This window comes from Pseudophryne corroboree, chromosome 2 (assembly GCF_028390025.1).
Source record: "Pseudophryne corroboree isolate aPseCor3 chromosome 2, aPseCor3.hap2, whole genome shotgun sequence".
NCBI lineage: Eukaryota > Metazoa > Chordata > Amphibia > Anura > Myobatrachidae > Pseudophryne > Pseudophryne corroboree.
In genome coordinates, this window is record NC_086445.1 from 347,784,491 (window position 1) to 347,802,872 (window position 18,382).

Here is an 18,382-nt window from a genome sequence, read left to right on the forward strand (position 1 = left end):
GACAGATCACGGCGACCACAGGAAAAAAATAAAAAAAATTATATATTGCCATACACCGCAATATCCTTAATACATTAAATCCACATTTTACACATTACAGCAGGCGAGTGTCCCCATTTTACACACGATGGCAGGCGAGTGTCCCCATTTTACACACTGTGGCAAGCGTGTGTCCCCATTTTACACATGGTGGCAGGCGAGTGTCCCCATTTTACACATGATGGCAGGCGAGTGTCCCCATTTTACACTTGATGGCAGGCGAGTGTCCCCATTTTACACTTGATGGCAGGCGAGTGTCCCCATTTTGCACTTTGCGGCAGGCAAGTGTCCCCATTTTACACTTTGCGGCAGGCGAGTGTCCCCATTTTATACATTAGGCAGGTGGCAGAGGGGGAGGAGAGAGAGAGAGAGAAAAACTTACGTTTAAAGCTGTTTTTCCCGCTTTTCGTCGCGCCGGCCCTTCCTGTAGCTTGGCTCCCTCTTCCCGAGTACCCAGCTCGGGGGGCGGAGATTCGTGGAATGACGCGATTGCGTCATGACGCAACCGCGTCATTCTGCGAAACACCAGCCCCCGAGCTGGGTACTCGGGAGGAGGGCGGAAGCAAATAACACCAGAAGTGCCGCGGCGGGCCCCCCATGCGGTTGCACAGCTCGCCCGCCGCAAGAAACGAAACTGCCTGTGGTACGCCGCTTCTTACCAGTCCCTGTCTCTTATGTTGTTACTGACATTTATGAATTAGAAGCCCACTCTTTTAGCAACTGTAATATTTGTTTTCTTGTTTCTCCGGTTTCTTGTAGACACATGCAGATACTAACATGTCCTACTGAAAGAACAAGTTGGGTGTATAGAAACTGTGCAGCAAAATTGTTGCTATTTTTTTTTTTTTTCTCTGTATATTATCTTTTCTCTGACGTCCTAGTGGATGCTGGGTACTCCGTAAGGACCATGGGGTATAGAAGGGCTCCGCAGGAGACTGGGCACTCTTAAAAGAAAGATTAGGTACTATATCTGGTGTGCACTGGCTCCTCCCTCTATGCCCCTCCTCCAGACCTCAGTTAGTATCTGTGCCCGGCCTGAGCTGGATGCACCCTAGGGGCTCTCCTGAGCTTCCTAGAAAAGAAAGTATTTGTTAGTTTTTTTTATTTTCAGTGAGATCTGCTGGCAACAGACTCACTGCTACGTGGGACTGAGGGGAGAGAAGCGAACCTACCTGCTTGCAGCTAGCTTGGGCTTCTAAGGCTACTGGACACCATTAGCTCCAGAGGGATCGAACACAGGCCCAGTCCTCGGTCGTCCGGTCCCGGAGCCGCGCCGCCGTCCCCCTTGCAGAGCCAGAAGAACGAAGAGAAGTTGAAAATCGGCGGCTGAAGACTCCGGTCTTCATTAAGGTAGCGCACAGCACTGCAGCTGTGCGCCATTGCTCCCTTAGCACACCACACACTCCGGTCACTGATGGGTGCAGGGCCCCAGCCCTGGGCAGCAATTAGATTACCTTACTTGGCGAAAAGCACATAATACAGTCTGATAAACTGTATATGTGCATTAACCCCCGCCATTAAAATACATAAAAGGACAGAAGCCCGCCGCTGAGGGGGCCGGGCCTTCTTCCTCAGCACACCGGCGCCATTTTCTCTTCACAGCTCAGCTGGAAGGAAGCTCCCCAGGCTCTCCCCTGCAGTATCCTGGTACACAAAGGGTAAAAAAGAGAGGGGGGGCACATAAATTTAGGCGCAAAACTGTGTATATAAGCTGCTATAGGGGAAAAATCACTCAGTATAGTGTACATCCCTGTATTATATAGCGCTGTGGTGTGTGCTGGCATACTCTCTCTCTGTCTCTCCAAAGGGCCTGGTGGGGGAACTGTCTTCAAATAGAGCATCCCCTGTGTGTGTGGTGTGTCGGTACGCGTGTGTCGACATGTCTGAGGTAAAAGGCTCCTCTAAGGAGGTGATAGAGCGGATAAGTGTGTGGGAGGGTGTCTCCGTCAACAACGCCGACACCTGTTTGGATATGTGAAAGTGCTGAGGTAAAATTATTGCACAAAAGGTTAGGGAACAGAAAGGAAATCTACCCTGGTCTGTCCTTCAGAGTCTCTCTATGCTCACTATCCAAAATAACAAAGTATCGACACGGAGTTTAACTCCACTGTCGACTACGATAATGCAAAGTTACAGCCAAGAGGGCTAAAAGATATTCAATATATGATTATTGGAATAAAAGATGATTTGCATATCACTGATGACTCATCTGTCCCTGACACGAGAGTACACATGTTAAGGGGAAGAATGCTGAGGTAAATTTCCCTCCTCTCATGAGGAAAAAGAGCGGGAATCTCCAGACAAGAGACGGCAGCTTCCCACAAGAGAATTCTCAGGCTGTATCCTTTCCCCACTAGGGCCAGGATGTGTTGAGAATCTTCCCCTTGGGTGTCCTGTTTGCACTAGCTATTCTCAGGGATCCTGCAGATAGTGTGCACATTCTAGTATACTACCCAGACCGGCGATTGTGTCGGCATGGGTTTATAGCGCTGTGGCAGCGTGGACAGGTACCTTATCAGCAGAGATTGAGACCCTAGTATGCATATAAATATTTTAAGATGCTGTCTTAAGTGATAGATATATAATTATAAAGCATGCCCAAAGGGACATGAGTATACTGGGTCCTAGAGACAAAAGCTATGTCTATTTCTGCTTGACGTGTCCTGTAGAATATACATTGGACAGATGATGCCGACTTAAGAGGCATATGGAAGGCTGAGGATTGCGTGGAGAAAGGTTCTCGGGCCTGGTCTCCACAGCTATAGCTGGTAATTCTGATATTTGGCCTTATATTCCTGCACAGCCTAGGAAAGCACGACATTATTAAATGCAGCTTTTCGAATAAAGAAACAAGAAAGTCTGAGGTGCGTCCTTTCTTGTCAGAGCCGGGGGCAGAGGAAAGAAGCTGTACAACACAGCTAGTCCCCAGGAACAGAAGTCCTCCCTGGCCTCTACAAAAATCCACCGCATGTTGCTGGGGCTCCACAGGCGGAGCTAGGCCCGGTGGGGACACGCCTTCGTAAGTTTAGCCACAAGTGGGTTCACTCCCTGTTAGATCCCTGGGCAATAGAAATTGTATCGCAGGGATACAGGCTGGACTGTGAGAAGATGCCCCCTCACCAAGGACCCGGCGGGCTTCCCCCCAAGAGAGGGAGCCAGTGTTAACTGCAATTCGTAAATTGTATCTTCAACAGGTGGTGGTCAAGGGTCCCCTCCTTCAACAAGAGGGTGTTATTATTCGACCATGTTATAATCCCGAAACCAGACGGTTCGGTTAGACCCATATTGAATTAAAATCCCTGAACATATACCTGAAAAGGTTCAGGTTCAAGATGGAATCGCTAAGAGCGGTCATTGCAAGCCTGAAATGAATCGGGACATAAGGGATGCATACCTTCGTGTCCCCATTTATCCACCTCATCAGGCGTACCTCAGAATTGCGGTACGGGATTGTCATTACCAATTTCACCAAGGTAATGGCGGATATGATGGTGCTCCTGCGGAAGCAAGGTGTCACTATTATCACATACTTGGATGATCTCCTCGTAAAAGCGAGATCAAGAGAGCAGTTGCTGGACAGCGTATCACCTTCTCTGGAAGTGAAACGGCAACACGACTGGATTCTATATATTCCGAAGTCGCAGTTGATTCCTACAGCTCATCTGCCTCGCCTAGGCATGATCCTAGACACAGACCAGAAGAGGGTTTATCTCCCGATAGAGAGAGCTCAGGAGCTCATGACACTGGTCAGGAATCTATTGAAAACCAAAACAGGTGTCAGTGCATCACTGCACTCGAGTCCTGGGAAGGATGATGGCGTCATACGAGGCCATCCCCTTTGGCTGGTTCCATGCAAGGACAATGGAACTTACTGGACAAGTGGTCCAGATCACATCTTCAGATGCATCGGCTAATCACCCTATCCCCCAGGGCCAGGGTGTCTCTCCTTTGGTGGCTGCGGAGTGCTCACCTTCTCGAGGGCCACAGATTCGGCATTCAGGACTGGGTCCTGGTGACCACGGATGCAAGCCTCCGAGGGTGGGGGGCAGTTACACAGGGAAGAAAATTCCAAGGTTTGTGGTCAAGCCAACAGACTTGCCTTCACATCAATATCCTGGAACTAAGGGCCATATACAACGCCCTAAGTCAAGCGGAGTTCCTGCTTCGCGACCAACCGGTTCTGATCCAGTCAGACCGCAGGGGCTCATGTAAACCGCCAGGGCGGCACAAGGAGCAGGGTGGCGAGGGTAGAAGCCACCAGAATTCTTCGCTGGGCGGAGAATCAAGTAAGCGCACTGTCAGCAGTGTTCATTCCGGGAGTGGACACGACCTCCACCCGGGAAAGTGGTGACTTCATCAGGAAGTCTTCACGCAGTTTTGCAAATTGATGGAAACTGCCTCAGGTGGACTACATGGCGTCCCACCTCAAAAAGATAAAAAAGGTTTTACGCTGGGTCAAGGGACTCTCAGGCGATAGCTGTGGTCGCATTAGTAACACCGTGGGTGTTCCAGTCGGTCTATATATTCCCTCCTCTTCCTCTCAGACCCAAGGGCTGAGAATTGTAATAAACGGAGGAGTGTGAACAATATTCTTTGCTCCGGATTGGCCAAGAAGGACTCGGTACCCGGAACTGCAAGAAATGCTCTCAGAGGACCCATGGCCTCTGCCTCTCAGTCAGGAGATGTTGCAACAGGGACCCTGTCTGATCCAAGACTTACCGCGGCTGCGTTGGACGGCATGGCGGTTGAACGCCGGGTCCTAGCGGAAAAGGGCATTCCGGATGCAGTTATTCCTACGCTGATAAAGGCTAGGAAAGACGTGACAGCAAGACTTTTTCACTGTATATGGCGAAAATAGGTTGCTTGGTGTGTGGCCGGGAAGGCCCTACAGAGGAATTCCAGGGGGGTCGATTCCTGCACTTCCTACAGTCAGGAGTGACTATGGGCCTAAAATTAGGATCCATAAAGGCCAAGATTTCGGCCCTATCCCTTTTTCTCTCAAAAAGAACTGGCTTCACTGCCTGAAGTTCAGACGTTGTTACAGGGGTGCTGCATATTCAGCCCCTTTTGTGCCTCCAGTGGCACCTTGGGATCTTAACGTGTGTTGGATTCCTAAAATCCCACTGGTTTGAGCCACTTAAGACCGTGGAGCTAAAATATCTCACGTGGAAAGTGGTCATGCTTTTGGCCTTAGCTTGGACTAGGCGTGTGTCAGAATTGGCGGCTTTGTCATGTAAAAGCCCATATCTGATCTTCCATATGGAAAGGGCAGAAGGGAGGACTCGTCCCCAATTTCTCCCTAAGGTGGTATCATCGTTTCATTTGAACCAACCTATTGTGGTGCCTGCGGCTACTAGGGACTTGGAGGATTCCAAGTTGCTGGACGTAGTCCTGGCCCTGAAACTTTATGTTTCCAGGACGGCTAGAGTCAGAAAAACTGACTCGCTATTTATCCTGCATGCACCCAACAAGCTGGGTGCTCCTGCTTAAAAGCAGACTATTGCTCGCTGGATCTGTAGCACGATTCAGCTTGCACATTCTGCGGCTGGACTGCCGCATCCTAAATCAGTAAAAGCCCATTCCACGAGGAAGGTGGGCTCTTCTTGGGCGGCTGCCCGAGGGGTCTCTGCTTTACAACTTTGCCGAGCTGCTACTTGGTCGGGTTCAAACACTTTTGCAAAATTCTACAAGTTTGATACCCTGGCTGAGGAGGACCTTGAGTTTGCTCATTCGGTGCTGCAGAGTCATCCGCACTCTCCCGCCCGTTTGGGAGCTTTGGTATAATCCCCATGGTCCTTACGGAGTACCCAGCATCCACTAGGACGTCAGAGAAAATAAGAATTTACTCACCGGTAAATCTATTTCTCGTAGTCCGTAGTGGATGCTGGGAGCCCGTCCCAAGTGCGGACTCTCTGCAATACATGTATATAGTTATTGCTTAACTAAAGGGTTATTGTATGAGCCATCTGTTGAGAGAGGCTCAGTTATTGTTCATACTGTTAACTGGGTATAGTTATCACGAGTTGTACGGTGTGATTGGTGTGGCTGGTATGAGTCTTACCCTGGATTCCAAATCCTTTCCTAGTAATGTCAGCTCTTCCGGGCACAGTTTCCCTAACTGAGGTCTGGAGGAGGGGCATAGAGGGAGGAGCCAGTGCACACCAGATATAGTACCTAATCTTTCTTTTAAGAGTGCCCAGTCTCCTGCGGAGCCCGTCTATACCCCATGGTCCTTACGGAGTACCCAGCATCCACTACGGACTACGAGAAATAAAATTACCGGTGAGTAAATTCTTATTTTTCACTGCAATCATAAAGTGTGTATGCACAGGAATGTGGCTTATTGTAGAGTGATGTTTATTGTAATCTTGCAAATTGTCTGGCTGTTAAAGAACCCTTATTTATTTTGTTCAAATTAAGATCGTTCTACATTATCAACACTTACTATTCTATTTAACTCCTATGTGGTATACAACTGTGTAAAACATTTAGAAATGATACAGCTGGCTTATTTAATGTTTTGCTTTGCAACAGGTGTCACATCCCTTCTTCAGAGGACCTGGCAGATTTCCATCGCTTGTATAAAATGCTCCCAGACATAAACAGTTCCTAACTCAGCAGTCTGGTGCTGCACTTCACAATGGGCTATTTAGTATCAAATCCGATTTCTGTAATTCCAGTCTGCTTCTGAGGTAAAATGTTCTTAAATAGATGCCATTTTTTACTTTATTGAATACTTGCTAATGCTTACATTCATTTTAGGATTTTATTCACTTTTATGCTCTATATAGGTGACCAGTGGCAGCTCCAGAGGTGGGGCTGCAGCACAGTCCAAAATTCAAACAGGAGAGCCACACCAACTGCCAGTTAGTCCCAGCCGGTGATGTTTGGTGTGGCTCCCCCATTTGAATTTTGGACTGTGCTGCAGCCCCACCTCTGCAACTGCCACTGTAGGTGACCCTGCTACATATGTTGGTGTATTCCCACACTCTGGGTAGCAGCTGTTTTCTCTAAAACTTCTGTAGCAAATCCATAATTAATCTATTGCTTCTGCTGTGTGAACATTTCATGTTGGTACTCAGATAATGGGACAAGTGCTGCCATCAGCAATTGTGGGGCCCAGGACTGACTAAATAGACAGGGCTCCCCCACCTTTTCCCCCAGTTCTCTTCAGCCTCGACCCATGTCTGTAGCTACATCCCCACAGTGTTGCTCCAGCTAGTCCTCCATTCTGTCTCAGCAGCCGCTCTCCCCCCCCCCCCCCCCTCCCCTTTTCTGTCTCAGCAGCCAGCTCCCCCTCCCCTTCTTCTCCTTGTATCAGCAGCCCCAGCCAGTCCCCTCACCCACATAACATGACACTTACCGTAACCATCTACTTCTGTTCTGGGTGCTCCATTCCTCGTGTGCAGTTCCTCACTTTCAGTTGCGCAACATGCGTCATGTGCGCCTGGTCAAAGAAACACAAAACTTTATTGCAGCAGGGCATTGCTGTAGCAGCTAGCGAGTGGGCGGGAGGAGTGGTCGGGCCCCCTAACTTTGTCAGAGTGTATGGGCCCGTGACTACAGTCCCCACCTTGATGGTGGCCCTGATTAGGAGGAGATTTATCAAACATTCAAGAGAGAAAAAGCTTCCAATTGTCCTTTATCTAGCAGTCTATAAAATGACTGTTATATGCCAATTGGTTGGTAGTGGCAAATTCTCTACTTGATCTCTCTCCAAGGTTTAATAGATCTTCTTCCAATGTGTTCTGATGTTTCTCCACAATATTAATATGCTCCTTAAAAAATTTGATTTTCCCCAGCTACTTGTTTACAGTATAAGGAATGTGATGAGGAAACCTGCTGACTATGTGTCTGCACTCCAGGAGAGTATATATCAGCTGCTGGCCTGAGTGGCCTCGCACAGTGATTTGTTATGCACATATCACACTCATGGCCTGTCAAAGTGCTGCCCATTCCACCTCCTGTGACATTATCGAAGACCCTTTCATATTGTTATTGTATTTTAGTTAATCTCTTTAATAAAGGTCAATTGCATTAAAAATAACCCTTGTGTGTACAAATGTTACATTGGGCAACACATTCTCTTTTATTGCAGTTGATTCTATTCCACATTTTAGCATTTTGGTGTCTTTTTTTTTTTTTTTTTTTCTTATTTGCTATTTTGTGTTTCTTTAGGATGCGTCAAGATGAAACGTCTCAGGCACCTCAGCAGCAGTGACAGCTCAGACAATGAAAGTAAGTCGCACCAGATCCAGTTTTTATCACCACTGGACCTACTGCTTTCACTTGAAGGTTTATTGTTATCATTTAGAGGCTTGTAGATTTAGGTTCTCTCCATCTTAATAGTGTACCACAATGAAAGGTATGAGCTGCAGTGGCGTGGCTTGGCTGGGCTTGGGTAAAAGGATAACCTTTTCCTGATGAATTATCCTGCGCTGGTTCCAGCCTTTTGGTCTATTACTTAAAGCAAATGCAATTATATGTTTATCAATAAAAAGCATTGAAGCAACTTAAAAACCCCTTGAAAACCCCCTAGAAACACACTACCTTCCATAGGACATACAGGGTTTGTAATTTTTGGGACTTTTTGGGCACCGTTTAAGAAGAGCTGCTTACTTTGCAATGTTATATAACATGGGGCCCTGTAAATACCATTTTATCCTCTGTTGATGCCAAAAGGCACACAGGGATCCAGCACAATGCTGGCCAAGCAGCGTGACTGCTGAATTCAATTGCTGTATGCGTTATGTAAAGCAAATGTTTTATAGGTTGGTTTTTTTTTTAGTGAAAGGTCACCAGTGAGTATGTTCCCATGTCCACAAGACGTTTTACTAATCTTTGCAATAGTACTTAATTTAAAGCAAATCATTTTAGTAATGCATCTCCAGTAATGTATTCTTATTTTATTTGCAGGTCCTTCAACCTCCTTTTCCTCCTGTTTTCAGTACAGGAACAAAGCCAAAAACACAACCGAGGAAGAAAAGAAATCTGCCGAGGTATATAGGACGTTTCAGGTTATGTGAAGTCATTGTTTGAGCCAATCGCCTTATTGATCTGTAGAGTCTTCAGTAGCCATTCTCTTGGCTACTACTATGGTCTTCACTGCTCCACGTGTTGTGAACAAGAACACATAACAATAACACATAATAAGCTCAGCATTTTGTTAACTTTTGCATACAGTGTATTTCACTGTTACACATTGGAGGGCAATGGAACCATGGGGTATAGAGGTATGTTGCCGAGCTCATGTACTAAGATAAAATAACAGTGCATACCTTCTAGTGCGCATATATCAAACTCTGCAGCCTATTGAAAATCAGAGGCGTTTGATTTTTCAATCTGGCGCATATCTTGTTTTACATACAGCACTTCCCATTGTGAAAAACAAGGACAAATGTGAAGCCCCAACTTGGTGCAAGAATTGGTGGATAAATCAGTCTTTTACTCTGCAATGATGAGTATAAAGTTATTTTTTCTGGATTACAACAACCCTCCCAGAGAGTCCTTTTGATAACTTGTCAGTCACAAGGTTTCAGTATGATTGTACTCCACATTCATAGTACTCCTCATTTCTCCGGCAGGGTCCACAGGATAACAATAGGGATATGATGAAGCGACAGCGGATTTGCACCAATCGGTTAAAGCTTTTTGGCCTCCCAGCATGCAACGGGCCCGTCCATATGTTCCTGGCTCAGGCACATCAGTTTTTTGTTTGGTGCAGCAGGAGCCAAACCATGGTCAGAGGGCTGCTGGTTTTTAGCAGCCGTAAGCGTTCTTATTTTATTTTTATAGTCTTACTATTTTTCTGAGCAATCTTTCTAAACAGCCTCTTATACGTACCTTAGAAAGAGTCACTCCAACAACTCTCCGTCGGGTCGCGACAACGCTTACCTACGAGTACTGTGCTGTTTTGGAGGGCGTCTGTGTCGGATATACTAGCAGGTCCAGCAGACGTTAGCAGGCTGTGGCCAGAGCACTGGGACAAGGTAAAGCATCGGTTCCGCTTAGGAGGGGAATACGGACACAGCCGCACTGTTTTGGGAGGAGACTACCAAACAGTCGCTGACGCGGCTGCCACCTTGGTGGCCTTAGGGATCAGAGGCTCCAGGAATAGTATGAGGCCGTGATCCCTAGGGTTGATGTCGGCAGTTGGAGTCAGACGCTCCCCTGGTTGCCCCTCCCCCCGGTTCATGACCAGTTTCTTCCGAGTCTGCAATGAACTGTTTCCCACTTCCGTCTCAGACCCTGTACACAAAGGGGACCCAGTCGCAGCATAGGCGTCTGTGTGACTGGTGCGTCTGTGTTCACTATAGGTTCATGGAGCGGCAGTGTACACTAGTAGCGTCTGGATCCACTCTGCGTTTGCTAACGTATTGATCGGTCCTGGAAGCGATGTGAGTCTCCCTGTATCCCACTCTACTGAGTACGGGTAATACAGCACTAAGTCTCTATCTACCTTTTTTTAGTATGAATAGTTAGATAAGTGCCTATTGCATATGAGTCTGTATACATATACTGTTGATTCTTTCGCAATGCGTCTGAATACATTAGATCTGTTTAAGCATGATTCAGTAATATGTTCTCCTACATACTTGAAATGTAGTTGATGATGTGCTCATATTGCTTATTATTCTAATGTATAACGTGACTGACTGCTAGTGTGATTGCTGACTTTACTATATTCTGTCAGTTTTGTTCTATTCCGATCCTCAATGCTGGTGCATGGGTAGGGTCCGATTTTTATGTCACTTTAAAAAGCTTAAAGTGATTACAGTCACAAATTATGTACACTGTGGAAGTGTTGATTATTTATCATGTCTAAGAGCTGCAAAGGTGAGGAAGATATACTCACAGCAACACCAACACTCAAATCATGTTTGTCTTGCAAAGCTGTGTTATCCTCTCAGGATTTGGTTCAGGATGGTTTGTGTGCAAATTGTTTAGCTTTCACCAGGGGTTCTTGAAAAAATAAGAATTTACTCACCGGTAATTCTATTTCTCGTAGTCCGTAGTGGATGCTGGGAACTCCGTAAGGACCATGGGGAATAGCGGGCTCCGAAGGAGGCTGGGCACTCTAGAAAGATTTCAGACTACCTGGTGTGCACTGGCTCCTCCCACTATGACCCTCCTCCAAGCCTCAGTTAGGATACTGTGCCCGGACGAGCGTACACAATAAGGAAGGATTTTGAATCCCGGGTAAGACTCATACCAGTCACACCAATCACACCGTACAACTTGTGATATGAAACCCAGTTAACAGTATGAAACAACTGAGCCTCTCAACAGATGGCTCAACAATAACCCGATTTAGTTAACAATAACTATGTACAAGTATTGCAGATAAACCGCACTTGGGATGGGCGCCCAGCATCCACTACGGACTACGAGAAATAGAATTACCGGTGAGTAAATTCTTATTTTCTCTGACGTCCTAGTGGATGCTGGGAACTCCGTAAGGACCATGGGGATTATACCAAAGCTCCCAAACGGGCGGGAGAGTGCGGATGACTCTGCAACACCGAATGAGAGAACTCCAGGTCCTCCTCAGCCAGGGTATCAAATTTATAGAATTTTGCAAACGTGTTTGCCCCTGACCAAGTAGCAGCTCGGCAAAGTTGTAAAGCCGAGACCCCTCGGGCAGCCGCCCAAGATGAGCCCACCTTCCTTGTGGAATGGGCATTGACAGATTTTGGCTGTGGCACGCCTGCCACAGAATGTGCAAGTTGAATTGTACTACAAATCCAACGAGCAATAGTCTGCTTAGAAGCAGGAGCACCCAGCTTGTTGGGTGCATATAGGATAAACAGCGAGTCAGATTTTCTGACTCCAGCCGTCCTGGAAACATATATTTTCAGGGCCCTGACCACGTCTAACAACTTGGAGTCCTCCAAGTCCCTAGTGGCCGCAGGCACCACAATAGGCTGGTTCAAATGAAACGCTGACACCACCTTAGGGAGAAACTGGGGACGAGTCCTCAATTCTGCCCTATCCATATGGAAAATCAGATAAGGGCTTTTATAAGACAAAGCCGCCAATTCTGATACTCGCCTGGCAGAAGCCAAGGCCAATAACATGACCACCTTCCACGTGAGATATTTCAGATCCACGGTTTTTAGTGGTTCAAACCATGTGATTTTAAGAAACTCAACACCACGTTGAGATCCCAAGGTGCCACAGGAGGCACATATGGGGGCTGAATATGCAGCACTCCCTTTACAAATGTCTGAACTTCAGGTACTGAAGCTAGTTCTTTCTGAAAGAAAATCGATAGAGCCGAGATCTGTACCTTAATGGAACCCAGTTTTAGGCCCATATTCACTCCTGCTTGCAGGAAATGCAGAAATCGACCTAGTTGAAATTCCTCAGTTGGGGCCTTTTCGGCCTCACACCATGCAACATATTTCCGCCATATGCGGTGATAATGATTTGCTGTAACCTCTTTCCTGGCTTTAATAAGCGTAGGAATGACTTCCTCCGGAATGCCCTTTTCTTTCAGGATCCGGCGTTCAACCGCCATGCCGTCAAACGCAGCCGTGGTAAGTCTTGGAACAGACAGGGCCCCTGCTGTAGCAGGTCTTGTCTTAGCGGCAGAGGCCACGGGTCCTCTGAGATCATCTCTTGAAGTTCCGGGTACCATGTTCTTCTTGGCCAATCCGGAACCACGAGAATTGTGTTTACTCCTCGCTTTCTTATTATTCCCAATACCTTTGGTATGAGAGGCAGCGGAGGGAACACATAAACTGACTGGTACACCCACGGTGTCACCAGAGCGTCCACAGCTATCGCTTGAGGGTCTCTTGACCTGGCGCAATACCTCTCTAGTTTTTTGTTTAGGCGGGACGCCATCATGTCCACCTGTGGACGACCCCACTGATGTACAATCATTTGGAAGACTTCTGGAGGTCGTGTCTGCTGAGGAAGTCTGCTTCCCAGTTGTCCACTCCCGGAATGAACACTGCTGACAGTGCTAGTACATGATTTTCCGCCCATCGGAGAATTCTTGTGGCTTCTGTCATTGCCATCCTGCTTCTTGTGCCGCCCTGTCGATTCACATGGGCGACTGCCGTGATGTTGTCTGACTGGATCAGCACCGGCTGGTGTAGGAGCAGGGATTTTGCTTGACTTAGGGCATTGTAGATGGCCCTTAGTTCCAGAATATTTATGTGAAGGGAAGTCTCCTGACTTGTCCATAGTCCTTGGAAGTTTCTTCCCTTTGTGACTGCCCCCCAGCCTCGCAGGCTGGCATCCGTGGTCACCAGGACCCAGTCCTGAATGCCGAATCTGCGACCCTCCAGAAGATGAGCACTCTGCAGCCACCACAGAAGAGACACCCTGGTTCTTGCAGACAGGGTTATCAAGCGATGCATCTGAAGATGCGATCCGGACCACTTGTCCAACAGGTCCCACTGAAAGATTCTGGCATGGAACCTGCCGAATGGAATTGCTTCGTAAGAAGCTACCATCTTTCCCAGGACCCGCGTGCAGTGATGCACCGATACCTGTTTTGGTTTCAGGAGGTCTCTGACTAGAGAAGACAACTCCCTGGCTTTCTCCTCCGGGAGAAACACTTTTTTCTGGACTGTGTCCAGAATCATCCCCAGGAACAGTAGACGTGTCGTCGGGACCAGCTGTGACTTTGGGATATTCAGAATCCAGCTGTGCTGGTTCAGCACTTCCTGAGATAGTGCTACTCCTACCAACAACTGTTCTTTGGACCGTGCCTTTATTAGGAGATCGTCCAAGTACGGGATAATTAAAACTCCCTTTCTTCGAAGGAGTATCATCATTTCCGCCATAACCTTGGTAAATACCCTTGGTGCCGTGGAGAGTCCAAACGGCAGCGTCTGGAATTGGTAATGGCAATCCTGTACCACAAATCTGAGGTACTGCTGGTGAGGATGGTAAATGGGGACATGCAGGTAAGCATCCTTGATGTCCAGGGAAACCATGTAATCCCCCTCGTCCAGGCTTGCAATAACCGCCCTGAGCGATTCCATCTTGAACTTGAATTTTTTTATGTACATGTTCAAGGACTTCAAATTTAAAATGGGTCTCACCGAACCGTCCGGCTTCGGTACCACAAATAGTGTGGAATAGTAACCCCGGCCTTGTTGAAGTAGGGGTACCTTGATTATCACCTGCTGGGAATACAGCTTGTGAATTGCCGCTAGCACCGCCTCCCTGTCTGAGGGAGCAATCGGCAAGGCAGATTTTAGGAACCGGTGGGGTGGAGCCGCCTCGAATTCCAGCATGTATCCCTGAGATACTACTTGAAGGATCCAGGGATCCACCTGTGAGCGAGCCCACTGATCGCTGAAATTTCTGAGGCGGGCCCCCACCGTACCTGGCTCCACCTGTGGAGCCCCACCGTCATGCGGCGGACTTGGAAGAGGAAGCGGGGGAGGACTTTTGTTCCTGGGAACCTGCTGTCTGTTGCAGCCTTTTTCCCCTACCTCTGCCTCTGGACAGAAAAGACCCTCCTTTTCCACGCTTGCTTTTCTGGGTCCGAAAGGACTGAACCAGATAAAATGGCGCCTTCTTAGGCTGTGAGGGAACATGGGGTAAAAATGCTGACTTCCCAGACGTTGCTGTGGAAACTAGGTCGGAGAGACCATCCCCAAATAATTCCTCCCCTTTATAAGGCAAAACTTCCCATGTGCCTCTTGGAATCTGCATCTCCCGTCCACTGACGAGTCCATAAGCATCTCCTAGCAGAGATAGACAATGCACTTACTTTAGATGCCAGCCGGCAAATTTCCCTCTGTGCATCTCTCATATATAAGACTGAATCTTTTATATGGTCAATCGTTAGCAGAATAGTGTCTCTGTTTAGTGTGTCAATATTTTCTGACCGTTTTTCTGACCATGCAGCGGCAGCACTGCACATCCAAGCTGACGCAATAGCTGGTCTAAGTATAATGCCTGAGTGTGTGTATACAGACTTCAGGATTGCCTCCTGCTTTCTATCAGCAGGCTCCTTAAGGGCGGCCGTATCCTGAGAGGGTAGTGCCACCTTTTTTGACAAACGTGTGAGCGCTTTATCCACCCTAGGTGGTGTTTCCCAACGTGACCTATCCTCTGGCGGGAAAGGGAACGCCATTAGTACCTTCTTAGGAATTACAAATTTTTTATCAGGGAAAAGCCACGCTTCTTCACACACTTCATTTAGTTCATCTGATGGGGGAAAAACTACGGGTAGTTTTTTCTCCCCAAACATAATACCCTTTTTTGTGGTACCTGGATGTAAATCAGAAATGTTTAACACCTCTTTCATTGCCTCAATCATGCAGTGAATGGCCCTGACAGGCATTAGGTTTGACTCATCGTCGTCGACACTGTTATCAGTATCCGTGTCGACATCCGGGTCTGCAAACTGAGGTAGCGGGCGTTTTAGAGCCCCTGACGACCCCTGAGGCACCTGGACAGGCACGAGCTGAGATCCCGGCTGTCCCACATTTGGCATGTCGTCAAATTTCTTATGTAAAGAATCTATACGTGCACTCATTTCTTTCCATAAGTTCATCCACTCGGGTGTCTACCCCGCAGGGGGTGACGTCCCTTCAAAATGCATCTGCTCCGCCTCCACCTCATTATCCTCATCAAACATGTCGACACAGCCGTACCGACACACCCCACACACACACACAGGGAATGCTCAACAGAGGACAGGACCCACAAAAAGCCCTTTGGGGGGACAGAGTGAGAGTATGCCAGCACACACCAGAGCGCTATATATATACAGGGACTAACTGAGTTATGTCCCTAATAGCTGCTTTTCATATAATATATGTATATATACTGCCAATTTTAATGCCCCCCCTCTCTTTTCCCTCTTACTGTTACTGTATATTGCAGGGAAGAGCCAGGGAGCTTCCTTCCAGCCGAGCTGTGAGGGAAAAATGGCGCCAGTGTGCTGAGGAGATAGGCTCCGCCCCTTTTTCGCGGCCTATTCTCCCGCTTTTTATGGAATTCTGGCAGGGGTATTTACCTTATATATAGCCTCTGGGGCTATATATTGAGGTATTTTAGCCAGCCAAGGTGTTATTATTGCTGCCTCAGGGCGCCCCCCCCCCAGCGCCCTGCACCCTCAGTGACCGGAGTGTGAAGTGTGAGAGGAGCAATGGCGCACAGCTGCAGTGCTGTGCGCTACCTTGGTGAAGACAGAGTCTTCATGCCGCCGATTTTCCTGACCATCTTCTTGCTTCTGGCTCTGTAAGGGGGACGGCGGCGCGGCTCCGGGACCGAACACCAAGGACTGGGCCTGCGGTCGATCCCTCTGGAGCTAATGGTGTCCAGTAGCCTAAGAAGCCCAATCCGGCTGCAAGCAGGCGAGTTCGCTTCTTCTCCCCTTAGTCCCTCGCTGCAGTGAGCCTGTTGCCAGCAGGTCTCACTGAAAATAAAAAACCTAAGTCTATTCTTTCTAAGAGCTCAGGAGAGCCCCTAGTGTGCATCCAACCTCGGCCGGGCACGAATTCTAACTGAGGCTTGGAGGAGGGTCATAGTGGGAGGAGCCAGTGCACACCAGGTAGTCTGAAATCTTTCTAGAGTGCCCAGCCTCCTTCGGAGCCCGCTATTCCCCATGGTCCTTACGGAGTTCCCAGCATCCACTAGGACGTCAGAGAAATACAAGACAGATTCAGGTGCAGGTTGATCCACCTTGAGCTATGTTTGCACAGACTTTATCCAGTATAGCTAAAAGGATAATTCCTCCAACTCCTGTACCGGGGATAGGTTATATGATTAACCCTTACATGCAGCTTCCCACTTGTGGTGTATCACTTCCAGCAGTTTCCTCTCAAAAGAAACAGGCTGATAAGCCGGTGGTAAGTAAATCTTCATCCTCACAGTCTACACATGGATCAGACGAGGATTCATCGGAGGATGAAAGCTCAGTTAATTTTACTTCGGCATACGAAAAGGAGGAGGAAGGTTTCAACTTAGGGGATATAGTTAATTAAAGCAATGAAAGCCATTCTATCCTTAGAGGATTCAGCAGAGCCTGTGTAAAAAACCTAGGCACCTGTGTTTAAACGTCCCAAAACAGTTAAGATTGAGGTTCCAGGGTCATATCAGCTGATGGAAATCATGGAAGAGACTTGGGCTACGCCTAATAAAAAGTTTAGAATTCATAAGAAATGTAATTCCAAATATCCTCTTTCAGCTGGGGATTGTTTAAAAAGGGAGGTGGCTCCTAAAGTAGATACGCATGTGATTCGATTAGTGCGAAAAGTAAAGTTTCCTTCTACATATAATTTCAAACGTAACGTTCCGGCTTTTCGGCCTTTTCCGTCTCAAAGAATAGCTTAAGGTAAAAGTGATAGCAGGCAGTCCCAATACAACAAGTCTGGTAAGACTAAAAAGCATTGGGCTACCAGAGGACCGGTTGGTAATGATGATGCGGGCCTCCACCTGGGGGATCCCAGGGTGGGGGTCGACTTCTTCAGTTTGCACAGATCTGGCAGCAGTCTACAACAGATGCCTGGGTGCAGGAAGCGGTATCTCTAGGTTATGCTTTTGCCTTCAAGAAGCACCCTCCTCAAAGGTGTTTTTGTACCAGCCCGTCTCGGGTAGAGACGAAGGCCAAGGCTTTTCAAGAGGCAGTTCAGAAATTGCTTCAGTCAGGAGTAGTCATTCCATTTCCTCATGCACAATGAGGACAGGTGTTTTACTCCAACCTGTTTTTAGTTCAGAAGCCAAATGGGTAATTTCAGCCTATTCTCAATCTCAAAGTGCTGAACAAATACATTTGGGTACCTCGGTTCACATGGAGACTTTTTACGTTCCATCATTTTGGCTATGGAGCCAAGGGATTATATGGTATCCCTGGATATACAGGAGGCTTACCTACATGTTCCTATAGCACTGTCCCTTCAGTGTTATCTCAGGTTCGCTATCCTCCAACAGCATTTTCAGTTCCAGGCCTTCCCTTTTGGGTTAGCCACAGCCCCCAGAGGGTTTACCAACATATGGTGGTAATGGCAGCTTATCTCCACCAGCGGGGGATAAGAATTTTTCCATACTTCGACGATCTTTTAATCCTGGCACAGTCGCAGTAATTGCTCCTATGTCATCTGCAACAGACAATGTGGGTAATTCAGAGTTGATCGCAGCAGCAAATTTGTTAGCAGTTGGGCAAAACCATATGCACTGCAGTGGGGGGCAGATATAACATGGGCAGAGAGAGCTAGATTTGGGTGTGGTGTGTTCAAACTGAAATCTAAATTGCAGTGTAAAAATAAAGCAGCCAGTATTTACCCTGCACAGAAACATAACATCTCCAAATCTAACTCTGCAAATGTTATATCTGCCACACCTGCAGTGCACATGATTTTGCCCAACT

At 47.5% G+C, this 18,382-nt stretch overlaps 1 protein-coding gene across 4 annotated transcripts in view; it reads left to right on the forward strand.

Annotated features, from left to right (window-relative positions):
* LOC135019092 (regucalcin-like) overlaps positions 1-18,382 on the forward strand; it is a 282,886-nt gene that overhangs the window by 81,929 nt on the left and 182,575 nt on the right. For 3 of the 4 annotated variants that reach the window (XM_063953073.1, XM_063953072.1, XM_063953074.1), the window contains 3 exons: positions 6,574-6,731; positions 8,218-8,277; positions 8,956-9,038. In XM_063953073.1, the coding sequence (XP_063809143.1) occupies positions 8,229-8,277; positions 8,956-9,038 (132 nt within the window). In that variant the 5' untranslated portion in view covers positions 6,574-6,731; positions 8,218-8,228. The remainder of the gene's footprint in view (positions 1-6,573; positions 6,732-8,217; positions 8,278-8,955; positions 9,039-18,382) is intronic. The other variant, XM_063953071.1, reaches the window with a different exon arrangement.